Genomic DNA, 25,851 nt, shown 5'->3' on the forward strand with positions numbered 1-25,851 from the left:
GATGCTATCAAGAGCGCCTCTTAAGCTGGGAGGAAGAAAGAATTCGACAGGCAAGATCAGAAACTTGGTTTTGCATATTTAGAGTTCAGAGATAAAAACATTCAATGAAAGTTTAGTAGGCATTTAGAGATAACAAATAGGAGTAAACTAAGATAAGATTTCAGACACAGATTTAGCAGCATATATCATTACTGGGGGAAATCAACCAGCTTTTGGCTATTTAAAACCAACAATGAAGCTTTATTATCAATTCCATTAACTACTGAAGTATGGCAAAATAAACTCAATAGACAATGTCCTCTAACAATGACTAATAAAATGACTAAATTTTATAAAGCTATTTCATATATATTATTGCATTAATTGACAAATCTATAAATCTCCACAGAGTCCTAGGACAGCCCAGAAGAGACCTTAAAAATGTTAACACAATCCGTGGTATCAGAGAAACCTTTCCTATGGCATCTTTGGAATGAGGAAACAAAATATACTAACATATAGCCTATACAACAAGTTACAGTAAAACTTGAATGTGAAACATTAAATAAAGAGAAGATACTCTAATATAACTACACACAAATCCAACAGCAACTTCCAGACAAGAGCCAGACATGGGTCTTTCGAATGAAGACTGAAATTCCCACAGTGGAAGACATTAGAGAAGGAGTAAAGACCTAGCTACAAGCAAAGGTTTAGCAAACCTCTCTCCTCCCATCCCATTACAGAATTACATAAGACTTGGAGCAGAGGATCTTTCACATAAATTTCTCAATTTACCATCTCTTTGTCTGTAATCAAGTTACAGAGTTCTAGCCAGGCTCCCCAATGCAAAGGCAAAACATGAGTAGCCTCCACAAACACATCAATGGCCTCTTTCACCAGGTCCAGTTTTCGAAGCACCACACCATATCTAAGAAGGAAAGGAACAATCACAGGAGAAGTTAATGTTTCATAACACCTTCCCGTCTATTTAGATGAAAATTTTATAGAAAAATCCAAATTACTCTAATGCTTACAGATAAAGGCCAAATCCATCAAGTTCCCGAGCCTGGTGTTTTTTGCTGAGCTCCACTCTCAGTTCTCTAAGTGCCTCATTTTTTACTTGTCCTTTCTCCAGGGGACCTGGGAAACAAAATCTCAGATCTAAGAAAAGACTAACAACGTTCATTTCATAGGCCTAGACATTCCCTTTGGCATCAACCAAAGTTATACCTGGAACCTCCAGCAAATACTCAGAAGTGGCCAATAACACCTTAACACAATCCATTTACTTTGTCCCAGAAATTACACCCGATAACTGGTCTGCAGTCATATTTTGTTAGTCCCAGAGGGTTTTCGTTTTTTTTTTTTTTTTTTTTTAAAGATTTATTTATTTATTTTAGACTGAGAGAGAGAAAGAGTGCAAGCAGGGGAGGAAGGAAGAGGGAAAGAGAGAGAATCTCAAGCAGACTCTTAGCTGAGCGTACAGCTTATAAGTAGGGCTCAACTTCATGACCCTGAAATCATGACCCAAGCCAAAATCAAGAGTCAGATGCCCAACCGACTGAGCAACCTAGATACCCCAGGCCCACAGAGGTTTTTAAAAACTTGAAATAGGGGGATCCCTGGGTGGCGCAGCGGTTTAGCGCCTGCCTTTGGCCCAGGGCGTGATCCTGGAGACCCGGGATCGAATCCCACATCGGGCTCCCGGTGCATGGAGCCTGCTTCTCCCTCTGCCTATGTCTCTGCCTCTCTCTGTGTGACTATCATAAATAAATAAAAAAATTTAAAAAAAAATAAAAATAAAAAAATAAAAAAATAAAAAAAATAAAAACTTGAAATAGGGATCCCTGGGTGGCGCAGCGGTTTGGCGCCTGCCTTTGGCCCAGGGCGCGATCCTGGAGACCCGGGATCGAATCCCACATCGGGCTCCCCGTGCATGGAGCCTGCTTCTTCCTCTGCCTGTGTCTCTGCCTCTCTCTCTCTCTGTGACTATCATAAATAAATAAAAATTAAAAAAAAAAAAAAGATTTAAAAAAAAAATAAAAAATAAAAACTTGAAATAGTTATCAATGTTTAAAAATCAAAGCTTCAAAAAAAAAAAAATAAAAATAAAAAATAAAAAATAAAAATCAAAGCTTCAACTAAAAACCTGAATTTCCAGCTTCAGGTTCCAAAGAATGGGGTAGGTAGAGCTGAGGGAAGAAAGCCTTGACAACACTAGGCCTGCATTTCCTCAAGGCAGTCCTCAGCCGGAGGTATGTAACAAGCAGGAAGTTGTGCTCCCCAATCTGCAACAGTCCTCCTAGGTCCACTTCACAAGTTTCTATTACCTGTCTGGCTCAGATAGGCATTTAAGTGTGCAACCCCTACTTTAATCCAAGAGGTAAGGGAAAGAAATTCATACCTAGGCTATCAACTGTTTCATCATCCTTCTTCTTTTCTCCAGACTGAGAAATATAAAAGAGAAAAAGAGAAAATCAACATAAAGGTCTTTTCTGTTTATTTTTAAACTCATTCTAAAACTAGCAACCTGGAATCCCTGGGTGGCGCAGCGGTTTGGCGCCTGCCTTTGGCCCAGGGCGCGATCCTGAAGACCCAGGATCGAATCCCACGTCGGGCTCCCGGTGCATGGAGCCTGCTTCTCCCTCTGCCTGTGTCTCTGCCTCTCTCTCTCTCTCTCTCTCTCTCTCTGTGTGTGTGACTATCATAAATAAATAAAAATTTATAAATAAATAAATAAATAAATAAATAATAAAACTAGCAACCTGATTCCAGCTAACAGGCCTAAGTCCAACCAAAATGGCAATTACTACTAATCACTACTCTTATTTTTTTATTTTTTTAAAGATTTACTTATTTTAGAGAGAGAGGGAGAGAAAGTCAGAGAAAGAGTAGGGGGAGAGGAACCGAGGGAAAGAGAGTCCCAAGCATACTCCTCGCTAAGTGCAGAGCCTGCCATTGGGGAGGGGATCTCATCATCCTGAGATCAAACCAGAGTGGAAACTGGGAGTCAGAGCCTCAATCAACTGCACCACCCGTGTGCCCCAGGGTCACTACTTTTAAACAACAGTACCCCACTGTTCAAATCTGGAATATTTTGAGAACCAAAACAATTAAGTACAGTACTAAATTATAAACAAAAATACAGGAATCTTCTAGTTCATAATGATATTAAACAAATAAATGGAGAAGGGGAGGGAAAGCTCATGCAGAGTAGAACGCCAAGTAGCAAGTAGTAAATGTGGGGAGAACACTGGCATGAAAAATCATCATTTGCAACATCATAGCAAAGAATACTTTATGCAAGAATTAACAATGACTATTTAGGTTACTGGCATTTTATGGCTATTATAAAAAATACTTTAATAAACATCCCTGTTCATATATCCTTGTACATATATTGAGGTATTTCTACTGGACAAGTTAAGTTTCTTTAAGTAGAATTGTCTGGTCATAGTATTTCAAATGGACATAATATGACAAAACTGACTACCAAAACATCTTTACAAACTTTTACTACTAAAATAAGGAGTCTATTGCCTCACACCTTTGTCAATAATGAGTAATATTGGGGCACATGGCTGGCTCGGTTGGAAGAACACATGACGTGTGAGTTTGGGGTTGTGAGTTATAAATAAAACAAAAAAAATACATATTGTCAAGGCACTTGGGTGGTTCAGTCAGTTAAGCATTTGCCTTTGGCTCAGATCATGATCCCAAAGTCCCGATATTGAGCCCAACGTCTGGCTCCCTGCTCAGTAGGGAGTCGACTCCTCTCTCTGACCCTCCTCCACTACTGCTCTCTCTCTCTTTCTCTTTCAAATAAATAAAATCTTTTAAAAAAAGGAAAAAAAAAAAAAAAAAGGAAAGAAACATTTTGTTTAAAAAGAAAAAATATGTAGTGTCAATTTTGTTTAAAGATTTTATTTTTTGGGATCCCTGGGTGGCGCAGCGGTTTGGCGCCTGCCTTTGGCTCAGGGCGCGATCCTGGAGACCCGGGATCGAATCCCACGTCGGGCTCCCTGTGCATGGAGCCTGCTTCTCTCTCTGCCTGTGTCCCTGCCTCTCTCTCTCTCTCTCTCTCTCTCTCTCTCTCTCTCTCTGTGACTATCGTAAAAAAAAAAAAAAAAAAAAAAAGATTTTATTTTTTTAAGTAATCACGATACCCAAAGCAGGGCTCAAACTCATGACCCTGACATCAAAAGTCACATGTTCCACTGACTGAACCAGCCAGGCACCCCTATCAATATTTTTAGTATTTTCTTTTATACTGTCACTTTTTAACTTTATGATACCTTCTTTATTACTGTTAAGTATTTATAAAGTACAGTTAACAAGTAGACTACTTGTTAAATGTATTCCTCTTGGTATTAAATATGGATGCTTCAATAAAAGCAGAATGACATCTTAAAATCGCCCTCACCAGATATCTGGAATACATGTATAGGAAATAGGCTTTCTTGCTATTGCAGCCATGCAGGAAATGTGCTGCTCGATCATATTCTTTAACATCAAAGTAGGCTTTGGCCAGGGTGTAAGCATCCATATCCTGGGCATCCTCCTAGAAGAGACACAAGTTTATGTAAGTGTTACAGAATAAGACAACAGAAAATCATTTTCAAGAAGCATATTCATTAATTTCAAGATGTAAGCAATAGTATTTTCTCTCTCCCAAAAACCTAGCATATATATGTGTACACATATACAGATTTACATATACAAAAAAAAAAGATTTACATATACTTACATATATATGTAAGTTACTATTGTATATTATTTTATTACAAACTAAGGTCATGGAACTTCTTTTCAAAATAAAAAGTTGGGGAAAAAAATAAAACTTAAAAAACTAAACCAAGATGGGATGCCTGGGTGGCTCAGTGGTTGAGCATCTGCCTTTGGCTCAGGTCATGTGATCTGGGGATCCTGGGATGGAGTCTCACATTAGGCTCCTCGCAGGGAGCCTGCTTCTTCCTCTGCCTATGTCTCTGCCTCTCTCTCTGTGTCCCTTATGAATATATAAATTAAATATTTAAAATAAATAAATAAATAAATAAATAAATAAATAAATAAATAATAAACAAACCAGGACACTCAGAAACGTGTATTATTTCTTTAAATGCAGTGGGAAGTTGCATAGGCTTTAGTGTTAGGAACCTGGATTCAAATTCTATTTCCTTGATTTCCTAGTTTCATGACATTAGCAGGGAAGTTACTTAGTTTCTCTGAGAATTCATTTCTTCATCAGTAAAATGGAGCAAGTAGTAGAAATCTGATGAGGAAAAAGTAGAAAAATCATGGAGAATGTCTAGCATTAATATAAGACATTTGCTTCCTCTTCTAGGTTTTCAAATATGTACAAAAAATGCAATAAACTGTCCAATTACTTTTATTTTTTATACTTCAAAAGGTTGTGACATGTTAGTATTGCAAAAAGCATAAGACACAGACATACTTCTTTATGTAAATAAATGATGCACATTTAAGTTTAAAAAGCATACAATCCCCCCAAATTCTAGGGGTAAGTTGATTAAAACTTTAATAACTTCATTCTCCTCTTCTTTCTTGCCCCAATTATTACCAGAACAAAACTGGAACCAAAACGTATTCAGTGTTTTCTTCATTGGAGTAACAAGTCTTAAATGTGTCCATTCAGCTTAGGAGTCTAGTGGCCTTTTTCACATTCACTCATCATCTTCTTATACCACTCCCCACCCCACCCCCGCCCACATGTGCATTATACCTTTTGGGGTAGTAAATATTCAGTCTTTTAGTGTATGCGTTTTGGGGGGGGGGGGTGTCAAGAAATGGCATCTTCAGGAAAAACAATGGATTATGATGAAAATCATTCAGACTACACAGACTATATAAAAATGCCTGCTCTATAGATCATACGTAAAATATATTCATTATCTCATTTGCTTTTCTCAATATCCCCTTAAAGTAGATACTATTATTATCTGCATTTCACAGATGAAAAAACTGTGGCTGAAGATGTTATGTAAGTTGCCAAAAGTCACTAGTGTAGCTGAGATTTGAACCCAGAGCTACGTGAATCAAAGCCAGTTTCGCACTGTTGTTAAAACCTCTGATTCTTCTCCTCGTTGAGAACATTGTCGGGGCTGGGCTACGAAACCTCAAAAGGCTGAAATCTTAAGCAAGGGTTATTTACTAATTCTCTCCAGCTTAAGTAAAGCACCACCAAATCTTTACAAAGATCAACAAAACCACACAAAATCGCTTAGAACACTCAGCTCCTTGAATACTTGAATTCCCTCCACAAACATTCCTGCCAAGCAGGATGCTCTCCCATCCAGCGACGGGACACTCGGTAACCCTTCGGGGTTGCGGAGGGGCGCTGCGCTCGCAGTGACGGGAGTCCTCACCTCTGTAATAGGCGGCGGTGGCTGCAGCTCCGCCAGAGGCAAGGCGGGGAGGGAAAAGGCCAACTCCGCGGACCTGGAACACCCAAACTGTATTAGCTCCAGAGCCCCAAAGGCCAAGGATCCAAGCCCAGCCCCTTCCGACCCCGACATCTCACCATTTGCTACTATGCAGTAGGCCCCGCTCCCGCGTAAGGCCTGCGATGAGTAGCAGCTGCTTCTTAATTTCTCGCAAATTTGAGAAATCGCTGCTCGATGACAAGACCGGCACCACCGCAGCAGTCACAGCCACCGGGACTACAGACGGACTCGCAGCCATTTTCCCGTCTCGCCACTCCAGCCAATCAGCAGCGATATTACTAGCGGTCCGTCGGCACCAAAAAAGTCTGCCGGTTATTGGTAGGCTTCTGCTCTAGGATACCCAATAAGAGGTATTATTCCTCGTAACGTCACCAAGAGGTGGGGAAAGATAAGACAATTCCATCTCTGATTGGTCAAGAGCTACCGGGGCGGGAAAGTTAGAACTAGAAAGGATGGAGGGAGAAGAAAAAAAAAAAAAAAAAGTCTACGTCTCTGGGCGGGGCAAAGAGGGAAGAGTGACTGGAATAGGTGGGCTGGGGAACGCGACTGGGAATAGGGACAGAAAGGGTGCAAGGGAGAGTGCCCTGCATCTTAGTGGTGATGTGGTGGGTCTGTGGCGGATTCTGTGCTCCTGGACGAGGAAATGATGTGTGTCTAGCAAGGTTGCCCTTTATCCTCTGGATTTTTCTTTGAGTAAGAGGATGTATGGCCATAGGTGGAGAATCAATCCTCTTCATCCGCCCCAGAGGCGTAAGGATAGTTAACATTTTTTGAGGCTTTACCCTGTAACAGGTTCTGTACTTTTACAAGTATAGTCTAGTTTAACCTTTAAAGTAGCTCTTTGGGGGATCCCTGGGTGGCTCAGCGGTTGGGCGCCTGCCTTCGGCCCAGGAGTCCCGCATCGGGCTCCCTGCACGGAGCCTGCTTCTCCCTCTGCCTGTGTCTCTGCCTTTCTCTCTCTGTCTCTCTTTCTCTGTCTCTCATGAATAAATAAATAAAATCTTTTTAAAATCACATTATATCATACCTATGTGTATATATACTGAGTATGTAGGATGAAATGTAATTGTTTATGGCTTTATAGATAGTCAAATAATGCTTTCATGACTTGTTTAGAATTCTTGCCTTTTTCCTTTTAAAATACCACATTTTTTACAATAGTGTATGGTTTTATAATTTATTATAACTTTTAAAAAAATAAGAAAATAGAGAAGATTTCAAAATGCTTTTGGCAAGTACTTACCTACAAACAACACATTTTGAGTGGAACCAGTCTTTTTGTCCCACTAAATGAAAAGCTAAACTGTGATACATTTTTTAAACTATTTAAAGCCACAGTTGTTCTAGAAGTATTATTTTGTATTATGGTTTGTTTTTGTTTGTTTTTGTTTTTTAAGATTTTACTTACTTATTAGAGAGCACAAGCAGGAGGAGCAGGAGATGCAGGACTTGATCTGAGCTGAAGGAAGATCCTTAACTGACTGAGCCACCCAGGCGCCCCTGTAGCTTTCTATTTTATAATGCATTTTTTTCTGTTACAAAAATAATGTATGGCCAATGTGGAAAACTTGAATAAAGTAACTATAAAGAGTAATACACCACTACACACCTATATCAGGGTGGCCAAAATAGAACACTGACAACACTAAATGCTAGCAAGGATGTAGAGCAATAAAACTCTCATTCATTGCTGCTGGAATGCAAAATATAAAACCACTTTGGAAGATAGTTGGGCAGTTCCTTACAAAATGTACTGTACACTTACTACACAATCCAGCAGTCGTGCAACCAAGAGATTGGAAAACTTATATCCACACAGAAACTTGTTTATAGCAGCTTTATTCATAATTACCAAAACTTGAAAACAATCAAGATGTGCTTTGGTAGGTGAATGAATGGATAAACTGATACATTCAGATAATGGCATATTATTCAGCACTAAAAAGAAACGAGCTATAGGGCATGAAAAGACACAAAGGAAACTTGAAAGCATTTTACTAAGTGGAAGGGAGTCATCTGAAAAAGCTACATTTGCATGATTCCAACTATATAACATTCTGAAAAAGGCAAAACAATGGAGATAGGGAAAAGATTAATGGTTTCTAAGGGGTGGGGGGAGAGAGGGATGAATAGGCATAACAGAGGATTTTTAGGACAGTAAAACACACTGTATGATACTGTAATGCTGAATACCTTCATTGTATGCTTGTCTGAACCCATGGACAACACCAAGAGTGAGTCCTAAAGTAAACCATATGCTTCAGGTGACAATGATGTGTCACTGTAGGTTCACTAGTTGTGCACCACTCTGGTGGGGAATATTGATAATAGAGAAACTGTGCATGTGAGGTAGGGAGTATATAGGAAATCTCTGTAACTTCCACTCAATTTTGCTGTAAAGCTAAGCCACACTCAAAACATGAAGTCTATTAAATAAATAAATGAATAAATAGAACATTATCATATTAACTCCTACAGAAAAGAAATAATTGGATTCTATATTTTGTCATCCATCTGTGTACATAGCTTCATAATATCTTGCCCACATTTGTCACCTAATTCACTATTAGCATTTTCTCCACATTTATAAATATTCTTCCCAGGGCACCTGGCTGGCTTAGCCAGTAGATCATGCAACTCTTGATCTCAGAGTTGTAATATCGAGCTCCACGTTGGGTGTAGAGATTATTGAAAAATAGAATCTTTGGTGTGTCTGGGTGGCTCAGTCAGTGGGGTGTTTGCCTTCAGCTGGGGTCATGGTCTGGAGGTCCTGGGATTGAGCCTCACATAGGGCTCCCTGCTCAGGGCTACTTCTCCCTCTCTGTTTTCCCCTCTACCCCCTCCTGTGCACTCTTTCTCTCTCTCAAATCAATACAATCTTCAAAACAAAATTTTTAAAAATTAAAAAATAAGAATAAATTAAAATAAAACCTTAAAAAAAATTCTTCCCCATCATATCCTTAAAAGTTGCATGGTAATCCACTATGTATATTTATCATAACCTACATAACCAGTCACTGTGTTGGACTTGTATCTTATAATCATAATTTTATAGCCATAATTTTATTTTTAAATTTTTTTCTAAACATTTTATTTATTTATTCATGAGAGACAGAGAGAGAGGCAGAGACACAGGCAGAGGGAGGGGAAGCAGGCTCCATGCAGGGAGCCCGATGTGGGACTAGATTGATCCTGGTAATCCAGGATCAGGCCCTGAAACAAAGGCAGACACTCAATTGCTGAGCCACCCAGGCGTCCCTTATTACTGATTTCTTATTGTTTTAAACCATGATACATTGAGCATCATCGTGCACAAAGAGTTTCTTTCTTTAATATTTAGGGTTATTTCCACAGGATAGATTCCTTGAAATAACAGTGGGTTTTGTTTTTTTGTTTGTTTTTGTTTTTAAGTGTCAATTTTATGCAATGATTTAGGGAAAGTTACTTTCATATGAAGATAATCATATTTTTTTTAAGATTTCATTTATTTATTCATGAGAGACACACACAGAGAGAGAGAGAGAGAGAGAGGCAGAGACACAGGCAGAGGGAGAAGCAGGCTCCATGCCGGGAGCCCAATATGGGACTTGATCCCAGGACTCCAGGATTACACTCTGGGCTGAAGGTGGTGCTAAACCCAATAGACATATATTCTTGATTAGAATGCAAAATTCAAATGACTTTGAAAAATAACAGCTTTATTGAGATAAAATCCATATGCCACATGGTTTACCCATTTAATGTGTACAGTTCAGGGTTTTTTGTTTTGTTTTGTTTTGTTTTTAATTTATTTATTCATGAGAGACACACAGAGAGAGGCAGAGACACAGGCAGAGAGAGAAGCAGGTTGCCTGCAAGAAGCCCGATGTAGGACTTGCTCCCAGACCCCAAGATCATGACCTGAGCCGAAGAAAAACACTCAGCCACTGAGCCAGACGTCCCAGTTCAGTGGTTTTAAATCTATTTACAAAAAAAATAAATTAATTAATTAAAAAAAAAAATCTATTTACATAGTTGTGCAACCATCACTACTATCTGATTCCAGAACATTTTCATCACCCCAACAGGAAACCCCATATCTGTTAGCAACCACTTCCCATTATCCCTACCTCCCAGACCCTCACTGTATTGTCTCTTTGTAATGTTGCTTTCTGAAAACCCAGAAATTGCTTGATGTGCTAGATAAGATTTTTTATTAGATGAATGCAATTCACAGCAATGTTGAAGAGTACCTTAAGGGCACATTTGCAGAGCTATCATGTGTAAGCTCATTAACTAGTATTTCAACATCAAGGTGGCTTATGCTTTAACTATTATCCATTGTGGGTACGTTTTTAATGTATATATGACTCAGAATAAAACACTACAATAGTCAAAAGCGCCTCAGAGCTTCCAGTGTTCAACTGAGTAAGAAACTGTTTCATGTTCATCTGACCACCAGGAGCCAGCTCACATTCCTTTCATTTAGTCAAGACTCAAAACTGTTCCTTTTTTCTTTTAAAGATTTTATTTAGGGATCCCTGGGTGGCGCAGCGGTTTGGCGCCTGCCTTTGACCCAGGGCGCGATCCTGGAGACCTGGGATCGAATCCCACATCGGGCTCCCGGTGCATGGAGCCTGCTTCTCCCTCTGCCTGTGTCTCTGCCTCTCTCTCTCTCACTGTGTGCCTATCATAAATAAATTAAAAAAATATAAAAAAAAATGTTTTAAAAAAAAAAAGATTTTATTTAGTTACTTGGAGTGAGAGAGCAAGAGAGAGAGAGAGAGAGAGAGATAGTGTGTGTAAGCAGAGGGAGGGGCCGAGGGAGAGGGACAAGCCAGCTCCATGCTGAGCAGCTGAGCACAGAGCCCGCCTTGGCCTTGGGGTTGATCCCACAGACTCTGAGGTCATGACCTGAACCCAAACCAAGACTTGGATGCTCAGCCAAATAGCCAACCAGGCACCCTTCCACTTTTTTTTTAAGGATTTTATTTATTTATTTAAAACAGATTGGAGGGAAAAGCAGAAGGGGAGAGAATATGAAGCTGACTCCATGCTGAGAGCCCAACGTGGAGCCCCATATCAATATGCTAAGAACATGACCTGAGCAGAAACCAAGAGTCAGATGCTCAACCCACTGAGTCACCCAGGCACCCTCAAAATAAATTCATCTTATTTGCATGGTTTACCATTTACAAATCATTTTCAAAAGTTATTTTATCAAATCCTGTGGAGTAGACCTCTTTTTTTATTTTTTAAAAATATTTTATTTATTTATTTATTTATTTATTCATGAGAGACACAGAGAGAGAGGCAGAGATACAGGCAGAGGGAGAAGCAGGCTCCCTGTGGAGAGCCCGATGCAAGACTTGATCCCAAGACCCCAGGATCACTACCTGAGCCAAAGGGAGACACACAACCACTGAGCCACCCAGGTGCCCCCATGGGTGTTTCTTTTAATATTATTCTTTAAACTGTACTTATATACTGTATGCCGTGTACAAGCACACTTATGTACTATATGTGATATCAACATATGTTTCACAATTAAGAATTAGAAGAAGAAGGAAACCTGAGTGGTTCAGCAGTTGAGGTTCTGCCTTTCGCTTAGGGCATGGTCCCAGAGTCCCAGGATCCAGTCCCACATCGGGCTCCCTGCATGAAGCCTGCTTCTCCCTCTGCCTATGTTTCTGCCTCTCTCTGTGTGTCTCTCACGAATAAATAAATAAGATCTTTAAAAAAAAAAAAAAATCCAAGAAGAATAAGAAGTTGCTAAACACGTTGAAACCCTAAATACAATAATCCCACGCTTGTCACGTAAGACAGCTTCAGTAACATCTTCATCTACTCACATGCTGTCCCACTTACAGCTCTCCCCCTGCTTTGGAGTGTGTGCCCTGGTGAAGGCACACCTGAGGCCTCGCCTGGAAAAATCTAGTGCCTGCCCTGTTGTGATGTGGGCTCTGGCCAACAGATGGAGCCATTTCCTCCCTACACTCTCTTCAAACTGCTCATGCAGAAAAGCTGTTGTTCAAAGTTGCGTGGTCCAGGGATAGGAGGACTGTGGCCATCGCCAGACACCAGAGGCTAGAGCAGGGCCAGGGAATGACTACTGCCAATAATTGATTATATCTAAACCTGATGAGGATTGGAGATGCCTGGGTAGCTCAGCGGCTTAGCGCCGCCTTCAGTCCAGGGTGTGATCCCAGAGACCCGAGTCCACATTGGGCTCCCTGCATGGAGCCTGCTTCTCCCTCTGCCTCTCTCTCTCTGTATCTCTCATGAATAAATAAATAAAATCTTTAATAATAATAATAATAATAATAATAATAAACTGGGTGAGGACTGAAAGAACAGTCAGTTCCAGCCCAGTTTGGCCCTATCAACATTATGGGCCAGATAACTCTGCTGGAGCTGGGGGAGGGCTGTCTTGTATACTGTGAGATATTTAGTGTCTATGGCTTTCACTCACCAGATGCTAGTAGCACGCCCCTACCTCCAGCTGTGACAATCCAAACTGTCACAAACATTGCCAAATGACCTGGGCACGCAGGGGCCCAAATCATTCCTAGTTGAGAACCACTGGTTCACAGCCAGTAGTGGTGTTTGGACAGTGGTTCATATAGAATGGACTCCTGGTAATCTTTGGGGAATGTACTATGCCCTGAAAACCCAGTTTCCAATGCTTTCGAGGTGTGGGAAGGCCCTTAAAATAAAGGGACTAGCAGTCCTCACTTTATGAGTAAAAAGAGCTAAGAGGGTCTCAGAGAAAAGGAGGTGGGGAGAATGAATGTGGAGTTGACTGTGACATGGGATTTTTTTTCTTATCCCTACTTTAAAGATTTAAAAAAACAAACACCTGAGGCTCAGAGAGATTAAGCAACTTGCATAAGGTCAAACACGTAGGAAGTGGGCACCTGGGTGGCTCAGCAGTTGAGTGTCTGCCTTTGACTCAGGTCGTGATCCCAGGGTCCCAGGATCAAGTCCTGGATCGGGCTCCCCTGCAGGTTCCCTGCTATGCTATGTCTCTGCCTCTCTCTCTCTCTGTCTCTCATGAATATATAAATAAAATCTTAAAAAAAAAAAAAATCCAACACCTAAGAAGTGATAGAATTGAGATCTAAACCTAGGATTTATGGTGCAACTTTGGAACTCCAAGAATCTTATCTTTCATTTTTTCATTCGTTCATCCATCCACATGTTCGTTTACAACAATTCGTTAGCTCTCACTGTGTGCCAAGCTCTGGGAATAGACTGATGAATGAGACAGTCAATCCCCACATACATGGATGTTGTCTAGTGGGGGATAAAAACTATAAACAAGCATAGAAGGAATTATATAATAATAGTTTGGGAGCTTTGTGTAGTGGCAGTATCGTAGCCAATGAGGTTTATCCAAGGCGCGATTATTGCTGATTGATAACAGTTTTGGTAAGAGTGGTGAAAGTAAAGCTCACAGAGCTGTCCGTGTTGGCTTCGCTGGGTGTGTGCCCTTTTGCAATATGATTTTGCATCAAGAGGTCACACTATCTCCCTGCCCTTAAATTTGTGCTGGTCTTATGAGTTTCTTTAACCAACAGAATGCAGTGGAAGTGACTCTGTTAGGTGACCTCTGAGTCTTTGTCTCCAGGAGCCTTGTAGCTTCTACAGCCATGGTCTTATTGCCTGAAGACCCAGGGGAAACCCCAGGGTAGCCTCCTAGCCATCCCAGACACTCCAGCTGTTCCAACTGTTCCCATCATTCTGGCTGAGACTCCTGACATATGAGTGAGGCATCCAGTCAGCCCAACAACTGATAAGCAGCTCATCCCCAGCAAGACTGAGCCCAGTCAGAAGCACAAAGCACATATATGGCTGAGGGTGGTTTGTTACCCAGACAGAGAAAATCAGTTCAAAGCCCTATCCTGGTCTGGGGGTGGGGAGTGGGTTGGGGGTGGCTTCCTCAGATTCAAGCTGAGACCTTGAAAATAAGTGGGTGTCAGTCTGTGAGAAAGTGGGAGAAGAGCATCCAGGCAGCAAAGATACCAGTTTGAAGGCCTGGAGCTAAAAATGAACCGTGTATGTACGAGGATCTAAGCAAGGAAAGGGCAATGTAAGAGGGTGTGAAGACAGAGGTAAGCCCACATGGTAAGCAGTGACAGTGAGGGGTGCTTTACTGACTATATACTGCCCATCTCCAACCCCAGGTCTAGGTTTTTAAATATTTTTAAATTTTTATTTATTTATTTCAGAGAGGGAGTGCACGTGCACCAGAAAGCATGAGCAGGGGAAGGGGAAGAGAGAGAAGCAGACCGACCCCCTGCTGGGTAGGAAGCCTGATGTGGAGCTCCTTCCCAGGCTGCTGGGATCATGACCTGAGCTGAAGGCAGACGCCTGACCACAGAGCCACCCAGGCACCCCCGCACATCGATCTACTTTTTATAATATTCTGGTTACATCTACAGGCCATTTCAAACATGTAAATTTCATATACCATGTACATTAAAGAATTAAAAAGTTGAAAATATAGATGGAGATTAACCTGGCTCCCAGAAGCTTAGGAAAGGTTGAGTCACAGTCTCCTGGGGATGAACAATAGGAAGATGACAAGGCAGCCTGGGTACAGGGGAAAAAATGTGTTTTTAATAGCTGTGATGGCCATCTAAGCTATTATGGCCGCACCTTCACTGATCTAAGCTAATACTTGAATGGAAATTTACTTGAAAAGCCCTTTCTTTGCATAATGGAAAGGCAGGCTTGTCTAACTCCATTTCCTCAAGGGAAAGGAATGGCGTAATGGGCTGCCTCCCTACCAGCTCTGCTCACCAGGACCTCCTGGGCAGCCCCCTTCTCTGTGTCCTTCATCCCTGACTCCAGCAGGTCCCCCCAAGGACGCCTCACCTCAAGGTCACTGCTGAGAACTGTAGGGAAGACTGGGAATTGATGGGACCGACATCACCGTGTGGTTCATTTTCCTGGGGAAGATGACCCTGCAGGAGCTCCCTCAGCACGGGCACCAGGCTGAGCCCCAGTAGGCAGGCTTTCCGAAGGACAACAACCAGACCCCACATCCAGGCACTCCCCATGGGATCCAGCTGCCTGCGAGAGGAGGGCCTGCTGGCTGTGGCTCCATCCTTATCCAACCTGGCAACTCCTGCCTTTTTTCCCTGTTGGGAAGAGGGTCCCACTGCTACACCCTACCAAAGAGGGTGGGGTTTACATTTTTTAAACCGTAAAAGTGAATAACTCAGAATCACTCAGAATTACTCAGAATAACACAAGAAGTCACGAAAAAATTATACATTTAAGAAAACTGACAAATCCCCAAAGCATGACAAAATTCAGGGATGAACCATATGCGTTTATTTATTTATTTATTTATTTATTTATTTATTTTAAAAGATTTTATTTATTTATTCATGAGACAGAGACACAGGCAGAGGGAGAAGCAGGCTTCCCGTGGGGAGCCCGATGTGGGACTCCATCCCAGGACCCTTGGATCACGACCTGAGCCGAAGGCAGATGCTCTGCCACTGAGCCACCCAGGCGTTCCCCGTATGCGTTTATTAATTAACTGCCTGACATATTTCCATAATACATTTTCCCTACATCTTAGGCTGGAAAGGTTTTGTTGTTGTTGTTAAAGATTTATTTATTCATGAGAGACAAAGAGGCAGAGATAGGCAGAGGGAGAACCAGGCTCCCTGCCGGAGCCGGATGTGAGACTCCATCTGGGACTCCAGGATCACCCCCGCCCTGAGCCAAAGGCAGACACTCAACCAATGAGCACCACCAACAACAACCCCATCCCCAGCCCCCACCCCCGCCCCGCGCGCCTGAGCCATTTTTAAAATACAAACAGAGCAGCATTTTGAGGAACAGTCTCACATGTCATGTTTTCTAAATCTTTGAACTGGACCAAATCGCCAACGTTCCCAGAAGTCAGCAAGAACGAGAAAATCTTGTTCGAAAAGACTGATAGAAGTGGACTTTTGCGCAATCACTACTTTATCTGACCAGTGGAGCACAAGCCTAGTCCCCCAGTGCTTTGCCTTTTGAATTGGTTTCTTGATTTAAGGTTGACATTCCAATTCAATGATTTTTTTTTTTACATATGTACACATTCATACAACCAGCACTCAGATTAAGATATAGAACATTTCTGAAAGGTGGCTCCTCTTAACCCAATTTTATTACTAATAATACCATTTTCCAACGTTGACTGAGGTCTAGGTGTTAGACTAAGTGCTTATGTGCATGATATCATTTGATCCTCACAAGAAAGTGCTATTATCCTCTCCATTTTACAGATGATGAGACTGAGGCTTTGATAATTTAAATATCTTGCCTAAGGTCACCCACAGAAACAGATGCCAGTGTGGCAACTGAACCCAGGTCTGGCGGACTCCAAGGCCTATGTGCCCAACCATTGTCATAACAGGACACATCTCCTGGTACCACTTCGAAGTAACCTTCGCCTCCCTCATCTTTGTTTTATTTGCTTATGTTCTCCCAGAACTTCTGGGTTCCTTTTAAAACTTGGTTGCAACAATCTCCACTCTCAGCATCCCTCCTCCTGCAAGCTCAGGGCCTGATTTCTGTCTCCTGAGGTAGACATCAGGGGACTCCCTACCCCCATTGTTTCTGAAGGCCACGAGGCCACTCTGGTGGGCTTTTAGCCCTCTCCTGAGGAAACAACATGGCCCTCACACTTCCCCAGGGTCCATCAGGGTAGAAGATGCAGCTCAGAACCAGGAATGCTCTTTATCTGGAGTTGGAGCGGAAGTATCACAGGCTTTGGAGTCATGTGGTCTTTGGACAAGACCTGCTGCCACCACTTCCTAGCCAGGTGACCATGGGCAATTTGTCTTATCTCTTAGAATGAGAGCTTCCTCATCTTAAATAGGAGGACTTTAAGAGAAGCTTGCTTGTAGAGTTGTTTTGAGAATGAGATGAGATCATGTCAGGCATATAGGAGGTACAGAAAGACCATTGCAATTCCAACAGGCTCAGGATCTGGTGTCCTCTCACACATGCCAAATGTGGCCCACATTAGCGAGTGGGCCCCGGACGGGAAATAATCAACCACAATAAATTCAGAAGTGGTGGCAAATAAAAACAAGAGGTAAAGGAGAAACAGGGGATCCAGGAAGCCTAAAGACTTAGGAAGAGAGAATGAAGTACAAGCTGGGAGTCCTGAGTTGCTACCCCAGGCTCCAGACTGAGCCTTTGCTGGGACAGCGTGGCTCTGAGCATTTAGGCTTTGCTGTCTATGGAAGGCCTTGCAGATAGCTCACAGCTTGTATCTCCCAAACCCACCTGATTGGTGAAAGCTAATCCCTCCTTCTCCCTTTCTCTTTGCTCTGTCCCTGGAGCTGAGGCTGGTCCCAAGCCCACCCAAGCCCACCCAAGTTCTGTAGTTCATCTCCAAGTTCATCTCCACACAGGTGACCTCACATTGAGGTGGCATCCAGTTCAGTCAGGGCTTTGGCCAGGGCACACATAGAGACATTCACAAAGGGCCTTAGCAAGAGAAGTGCAACTTCTCTCCTGTCTCTCCAATTTGGGAAGGGAGATGAGAAGGCCACCCTCCACACTACCCTAAGAAGAAGAAAAATCATGAGGCCTATTGACTGAACAGCACTGGCAGCAGGGTGGGGAGGGCCACGTGTACAGGCCCACTTGTCAAAATCAAAGCTCACTGTTACACCGGGTTTTCCCTAACCCTCACAACTTTGGGGGGGAAGTGGTTACTTCCTTCTTTCAATCTAAGAGGAAATTGGGGCTCTAAGAAGTTAAGAGCAATGGGACTGACCAGGCCAATGGGTGACCAAGCCAGGACCCAAATCCAGACTTATCACTGAAATCTTTTCCTTAACTAGTACATTCCCAACACTTTAACCTTTGTAGTAAATGCTAGTGTTTCCAGTTGAGAGTTGAAGACTCAGAGAAGTTTAGCGACTTCCCTGCAGCCTCATTACATTGCTTTGCCTCATTACTCCAGTTACTGATCTCCCACCTCTCTGTCCACTACTCCCAAGGAGCCTATCATCTGTTGCCCTGGATTGGAGCTAGCTGGATAAATGTCCAGTCTCTGATTTGCTACCCTGTGGTGCCTCCTGGGTGCCTGGCTGTGGCTGCCATGCTTGGTCATGCTAATTGAAACTAATCCCAAATGGCTGGGGGAGCTTCTCCTCCACTCCTGCCTCTGCAGATCCCTTGGGCCCATATAAGTGTGATGACCTCAGATTGGGCCAAAGGCAATAACCAGGAGCTGCCGGCATCCAGCCTGAGGTAGCAGCCAGAAGGCCCAGAGCAAATCTGATTTAATCCCATAATGGAATGTGACTCAGATAAGGCTTTTATCAATCATTCCTGAGCTGTAGGGGGAAAAGGACCATCCAAGAGTCATGAAGACCTGCTATCTACTCTCCTGGGGCTGTGCAAGGGTATCCAAAGCCCTGGCTCCACTGGCAGGCCCAGGGGAAAGTAGGAGTGTCAAGGAGACACTTGGAAATACTTGGCTCATAGTTTCAGGACTGAGGGAACAGGATTTATATATTACATTCCTATATTTAGCCCAAGAGGACATCAAATCCTAACAATAATAATAATGGCAATTATTTCTTAGGTGTCGTACTAGGCATTTCCGTGCCTGTGCAGTAGATACCATTTCATCCTTATTACAGAAGAAGAAATCAGACTCCAGAGGTCAATGATCTGCCCAAAGTCACACAGCTGCTGAAATGGAAGAGCTGGGATTTACACCTAAACCTGCTGATCCCTGCACTCCTGCCTCACCAGGGCACTGACTGCTGGCGCATAGTCACTCCAGTTCACACGCACCTCAGCCCCCAGAATTTGCTAGCACCTCATGAGCTTGTCCTCTTCCTGGAAGAATTCCAGGAAGCTTTATGTAACCACAAGCCGCAGCCTCCCCATCACCCCAAAAGGGAGGAAGGAGAGAGTAAACTGACCAACCAATGAGGAGCAGAGAGCTGCACACACCCCACCTCCCAAGCCCCAGGGGCAGCCTCAGTGGAGGCAAAGTGGAGTCTGGCCTTCTGCCAACTGTTCTCTGTGTCCTGCTCTCCCTTCCTCACCTCCCCACCCTCGCCCCTCATTTTCTCCTAGATCAACTTTACTTTCCAGGTCCCTATCCCACTAGCCTTGTTCAGGAACACGCCTAAATATGCACTATCAGCAACATACTAGGTTTCAGCATCCTTGCTAGACACGTACAATGCAATATTAATAGTGATCATAGCTGACATTTACTGAGCACTTACTACGTGCCACTCACTTTACTTTCATTCTGAGCTGGAAGCAGACGGAATGAGCAGTAGCTTTTAAATCAATCTCAAGACAGAGACAAGGGGAGAGAACTAATACTCCACAAGCTCTTGCCGTGTGCTAGGCTGAGAGACAGAGCAGCATGGTATTAACTGGGACTTGGGGCTCAGGCCACCTTGGGTCCCAGGTCAGTTCCATTACTGACTAGCTGTGTGTTTATAGATAAGCCAATTCGCTGAGTCTGTTTTTCCACCTGTAACCTGGAAATAATAGTAGCTCTTAACTCCTAAGGTTGTTGAGAGGATTAAAGAAATGAAATTCTAAAGTGGTTAGCAAATTCCCCGACACAGAACTCAATGAGTGTAAAGCAATTATCATTACTTATTCAAATAACAGTAGGGTAAAATACCTAAATAATTTTAATATTTTTCTAAGACTTATTTATTTTATTATTTTTTAAAAAGATTTTATTTATTTATTCATGAGAGATGCAGAGAGAGGCAGAGACATGGGCACAGAGAGAAGCAGTCTCCCTGTGGGGAGCCTGATGTGGGACTTGATCCCAGGACCCCAGGATTGTGCCCTGAGCCAAAGGCAGATGCTCAACCGCTGAGCCACCCAGGTGTCCCTATTTATTTATTCTAAAGAGAAAGAGCACGAGGGTGGAGGGAGGAAGAGAGGGAGAGGGAGAGACTCCCAAGCAGACTCCCTGCCGAACAAGCCTGACAGGAGCTGTTAAAACAGAAAGGGTGTGAGGCCAGCCCACATAGACCTAGACACCTGGGCTTGGGGGTGGGTTACCGCTGGAGACATGGAAGGCAAGCACTTTTGGATCTGCGCGCTCTATCAGTTTGCTAGGGTTGCAGTAACAAAGTACCACAAACAGGGTCTCTTATTAAATAATAGAAATGTATTGTTCTCACAGTCCTGAGGCTAGAAACCCAAAATTAAGCTGTCACTGGAGGCTGGGAGGGAGAATCTGTTCCAGGCTTCTCCTGGGCTGCTGGTTTGCTGGCCATCCATGGTACTCCTTGGGTGGTAGAAGCGTCACCTGGATCTCTGCCTTCATTTCACATGATGTCCTCCCTCTGTGCTTCTGTAATTGTCCCCTTTTCATAAGGTACTGTATTAGAAGCCCATGCTACTCCAGCAGCACCTCATCTTAACTAACCACATCTGTGATGGCCCCAGCTCCTTTTTTTTTTTTTTTTTAATAAATAAACTTTCTCAGGACACCTGGGTGTCTCAATGGTTGAGTGTCTGCACCTAGGCTCAGGGGTGGGATCCCAGTGTCCTGGGATTGAGTCTGTATTGGGCTCCCTGCCAGGAGTCTGCTTCTCCCTCTGCCTGTGTCTCTGCCTCTCTCTGTGTCTCTCATGAATAAATAAATAAAATCTTAAATAAATAAACTTTATCTCTCTCCTTTTTAAAAAGATTTATTTATTTGAAAGAGAGAGAGAAAGCAGGGGCTAGGGAGAGAGAGAATCTCAAGTAGACTCCCTGCTGAGTGTGGAGCCCAGTTCAGAGCTCAATCCCAGGAACCTAAAATCATGTCTTGAGCCAAAATCAAGAGTCAGAGGCTTACCAGACTGAGCCACTCGGGTGCCCCTGCAGTGGCCCTATCCCCTAATGAGGTGCTTCTGAGGTACTGAGGGTTAGGGTTTCAACATAGGAATTTTGAAGAGATGCAATTCAACCCATAACATGCTAGGAGTTTTCAACTAAGTCTATGACCCCAAACTTTGAAAATTTCAGACTTTGCTGGTGTTGCTTCTTGTGGCCCTTTTGAAGCTGTAAGTCCGTGGACAGCTTCTCTCCACCCTTCTCATCTATCTACTTTTCAATACTTCAACCCTAAAATTAGAATCCACTTAAAAGTCATTATTTTAGGGCAACCTGGGTGGCTCAGCGGTTTAGCGCCGCCTTCAGCCCAGGGGACTGATCCTGGAGACCTGGGATTGAGTCCTGCGTCAGGCTCCCTGCATGGGGCCTGCTTCTCCCTCTGCCTGTGTCTCTGCCTCTCTTTCTCCTTGTGTCGCTCATGAATGAATAAGTAAAATCGTTTTTAAAAAAGAAAGAAAAAAATAATTATTTTACTTTCTGAAGCTTTCAAACTCCTTTTCAGTCCTGAGATGACCATACTGAAGTCTCAATGTTTATTTGAAAAATGATTTCTTGGGAACCCTGGGTGGCGCAGCGGTTTAGCGCCTGCCTTTGGCCCAGGGCGCGATCCTGGAGACCCGGGATCGAATCCCACGTCGGGCTCCCGGTGCATGGAGCCTGCTTCTCCCTCTGCCTATGTCTCTGCCTCTCTCTCTCTCTGTGTGTGACTATCATAAATAAATAAAAATAAAAAAAATGATTTCTTGAACAGGCACTAAGCTCTGACAAAACATAGCAGCCAAGATTCAATCCCTACCTTCACAAAATTACTAAGTTGAGTGGACCAGAGCAATTACCTTTTTTTTTTTTTAAGATTTTATTTATTTATTCATGAGAGGCACAGACAGAGGGAGAAACAGGCTCCATGCAGGGAGCCCAACATGACACGGGATTGGATCCCAGGTCTCTAGGATCCCAGGCTCCACGCCCTGGGCTGAAGACAGCACTAAACTGCTAAACTGCTGAGCCACCCGGGCTGCCCAACTTTTTTTTTTTTTTTTTTTTTTTTTGAGATTTTATTTATTTGAGAGAGAGTGAAAGCATGAGCAGGAGGTAGGGCAGAGACAGAAGGAGAAACAGGATCCCTGCTGGGACCATAACCTGAGCCCAAGGAAGACCCTTAATCAACTGAGCCACCAAGGTGCCCTCATTTTATTTATTTTTAAAAATTGCATGTATTTTAAGTAATCTCTACACCCAACATGGGGCTCAAATTCACAACCCAAAGATCAAGAGTCATGCACTCTTCTGACTGAGCCAGCCAGGCATCCAGAGAGCATTTACTTTAATTCTAATTTTAGAGCTTGTGAGTCCTTGAACCCCACCCATGCTTGGGTCCTCAACACCCTTCTAGAAACTACAAGATCATGTAATATAATTCTTTGGGAACTTCCAGGCACTGTTGCAAAGCAAACAATTTGGGACCCAATACAATGACAAAATGGGAAAACGTGTTTGTCAACCAGTTTCTTGTTGGCACTCTGGTTCATCATAACTGGTCTGACCAATTTGTGCTTACTACTTTCTGATGTAAGGGTGTATTTTATATAAGCTCATTCCTAAGAAGACCACCTGAGTTTTTAAAGAAGCATTTTTACTTCATAAAAGGACAGCATTGGGATCCCTGGGTGGCGCAGCGGTTTGGCGCCTGCCTTTGGCCCAGGGCGCGATCCTGGAGACCCGGGATCGAATCCCACGTCGGGCTCCCGGTGCATGGAGCCTGCTTCTCGCTCTGCCTCTCTCTCTCTCTCTCTCTCTCTCTCTCTCTCTCTCTCTCTCTGTGACTATCATGAATAAATAAATAAAATCTTTAAAAAAAAAAAGATAAAAGGACAGCATTGTTCTCATCCTAGTGTGGTCTCTGTGGTTGAAAGGAAGAGAGATGCACTCCTGCTAGCTCAGGAGAAGGTGGGCACTGGTGGCTGGGTAGAGACTACATAGACTCCAAAGAGAGGATATTAGCAAAGGTAAACCTCATGACACTAAAAACTCACCAGGACCAGGGCCGTTTCTCTTTTTCACACGGACTAAAGCTAAATGGTCTCTTTCTGTGTATTTCTCGTCATACATCTCCATATGTGTTTCCTCAGCTTATCTGTCAACTGTACATACTTCAAAGTGGTGGTGGTGCTCATTCTGGATTCTTCATGGCTCCCCACAATTGACTATTTCAGCTCTCAGGAGAGGGATCTGATTTGTCCAACAAGATTAAGTATTTGCCCTTGGTCCAATCAACAGTGGCCAAGGGGAGAGGATACAAACGTGGCTGCCCAGGTCTAGCTTTTTCTTCCTTTTAAGTAAACTCTGCTCCCAACGTGGCACTCAAATGCATGACTCTGAGATAAAGGCGCCCCTCAGGTTTAGCTTTTTGGCAGGGACTATGAGTGGGAATAACTCCTGAAGTGGACCAAGGGATGCCAACCAAAGCATTTGATTTGTAGAGAGTTCTTTATTTTATTTTATTTATTTATTTATTTATGATAGTCACAGAGAGAGAGAGAGAGAGAGGCAGAGAGAGAGAGAGAGGCAGAGACATAGGCAGAGGGAGAAGCAGGCTCCATGCACCGGGAGCCCGACGTGGGACTCGATCCTGGGTCTCCAGGATTGCGCCCTGGGCCAAAGGCAGGCGCTAAACCGCTGCGCCACCCAGGGATCCCCTGATTTGTAGAGAGTTCTGAAGACTGTAGTGACCTAGTTGACCAGACTACCTATTTTATTCTAGAATACTAGCTGGTGGATAAATTTGTGAACAGCTTAAGTGTAGCTACCATTTCTTAAGCTTTCACTCTAGCATCTAATTTAATCTTCACAACAACCCACCCAGGTAGGTATTATCATTTGTGGTTTTTTTGTTTTTTTGTTTTTTTTTTTTTATCATTTGTGTTTTAACAGATGAGGAAAGAAGTGCTTAGAAAAGTTAAGCGAGAAGTAGTCAAGTTACAACAAACCAGGATTGGAATCTGGGTTTATTTGACTCCAAATCCTCTGCTCTTTACTTCTAGGGGTACAGGCTTATGCTAATGTGGTAAAAAGCATTTTTTTCTCAAGAGAGTGGGGGTGAAATGGGAAGGGAGAGATAGAGCCCCAAACAGGCTCCATACCCAGCACAGAACCTGGTGCAAGGCTTGATCTCATGACCCTGAGATCATGGCATGAGTCGAAATCAAGATTCGGTCGCTTAGCTGACTGAGCCACTCAGGTGCCCCATAAAAAGCAATTTTCAGCTGCTGAATAGCTTAAAACCATCGCATCAAATACACCTTACAAAGGTCTACAAACTTCCTCAAATTGCATTTACATCAGTGACTCCAAATAAGCACCCGGCACTTCTGAATAGTCAGGGCAGGCTCAAATGAAGTTCCTTGTCCAAGGGTACAGGTGCGACTCTACAGCCCCAGGCTCCAGGCTGTGCTTGCTGAGGACCAGACCTACCCACTGCAGTTGTTGTGCTTGCTGAGGACCAGACTTACCCACTGCAGTTGTTCTGTCATCAAGGGCAGTTTCTAGTTTCCTGGTTCCCCCACATCATTGGGATTGTGTAGGTTAAGAAGCCCCTCTCCCTGGCTACCAACCCACCCCTAAATACCCTTCCCTGGCAAACTTCAGGTAATAGGAGATCCGCCCCCACCCCCACACCCGCCAAGTTCAGAAAGAGAAGCACAACAAGGATTTCTGGTTGAGGACAAAAACTATCTCCTTTCCACTTGGCTTCTTTTCCATTAAGATTGAAAGTTGCAAATCAATCAGGAGAAAATTGCCCTCGGGACCGTTGAGCAGACATCTTCGCTCAAATCAGATCCTGGATGTGTGTGTCAAAAGCACCTCACACTCTCATTCATTGCCAACCAACTCTCTGGGGCAGTCCAATTGATTTAGGAGCATTCACTCAGAACTAACGATCATTGCACACATCTTCTGCTGCTGGGCCGGCCCTCTGCTTACTACTCCTCACTCATCAGTCCAATGGTCAAGGTGGATCTACAGCGTGATAAGCACAATGCTGGGAAATGGACAACAGAACTGCTGTCCTCCATACGCCAGCATTACCAAGCAGGAAAACCTGTAGATGCTAAAAAATCTTTCAGGTTTTAAAAGGGGGGGGGGGAGTTGTTATAGAACATCTACCACATGCCAGGTGTTTAGCATACATTAGTCCATTTAATGTTCACAACTCTAGCAGGTAGATGTTATTAATATCTTCACTTATAGGCATAAAATATTTTAGCTATGGACAGTAGACTTTCTTAAACATAAAAATAAATAATGAATAGGTTTTATAAGTGGACCATTAACTTTGAAACTAATTTCCTTCACAGAAGAGACTCTCTGGAAAGCTCTCTGGAAAGAGCTGTCTGGCCAGGATGGTTAAATGGTCATCACTCTCTTATGCTTTACCCACCCTTGATCTTCTGTAAAATGTTTTAAGCACCCCCCCGTGGTCAGACAGATTGGGATTCAAATCATAGCTCTTACAAATAATCAGGAAAATGAA

General features: G+C 43.1%; 1 protein-coding gene and 1 pseudogene across 2 annotated transcripts in view; one reads left to right on the forward strand and one right to left on the reverse strand.

Annotated features, from left to right (window-relative positions):
• Positions 1-6,716, reverse strand: part of CDC23 (cell division cycle 23) — a 17,364-nt gene extending 10,648 nt beyond the window's left edge. The window contains exons 1-6 of one of the 2 annotated variants that reach the window (XM_038552289.1): positions 6,524-6,716; positions 6,369-6,441; positions 4,406-4,543; positions 2,387-2,429; positions 1,017-1,122; positions 778-910 (exon numbers count right to left, since the gene is read on the reverse strand). In XM_038552289.1, the coding sequence (XP_038408217.1) occupies positions 778-910; positions 1,017-1,122; positions 2,387-2,429; positions 4,406-4,543; positions 6,369-6,441; positions 6,524-6,684 (654 nt within the window). In that variant the 5' untranslated portion in view covers positions 6,685-6,716. The remainder of the gene's footprint in view (positions 1-777; positions 911-1,016; positions 1,123-2,386; positions 2,430-4,405; positions 4,544-6,368; positions 6,442-6,523) is intronic. The other variant, XM_038552290.1, reaches the window with a different exon arrangement.
• Positions 6,717-13,780: 7,064 nt separating this feature from the next.
• Positions 13,781-13,939, forward strand: LOC119874105 (annotated as a pseudogene).
• Positions 13,940-25,851: the final 11,912 nt, after the last annotated feature.

The sequence above is a fragment of the Canis lupus genome, chromosome 11 (genome assembly GCF_011100685.1).
Source record: "Canis lupus familiaris isolate Mischka breed German Shepherd chromosome 11, alternate assembly UU_Cfam_GSD_1.0, whole genome shotgun sequence".
Lineage (NCBI taxonomy): Eukaryota > Metazoa > Chordata > Mammalia > Carnivora > Canidae > Canis > Canis lupus.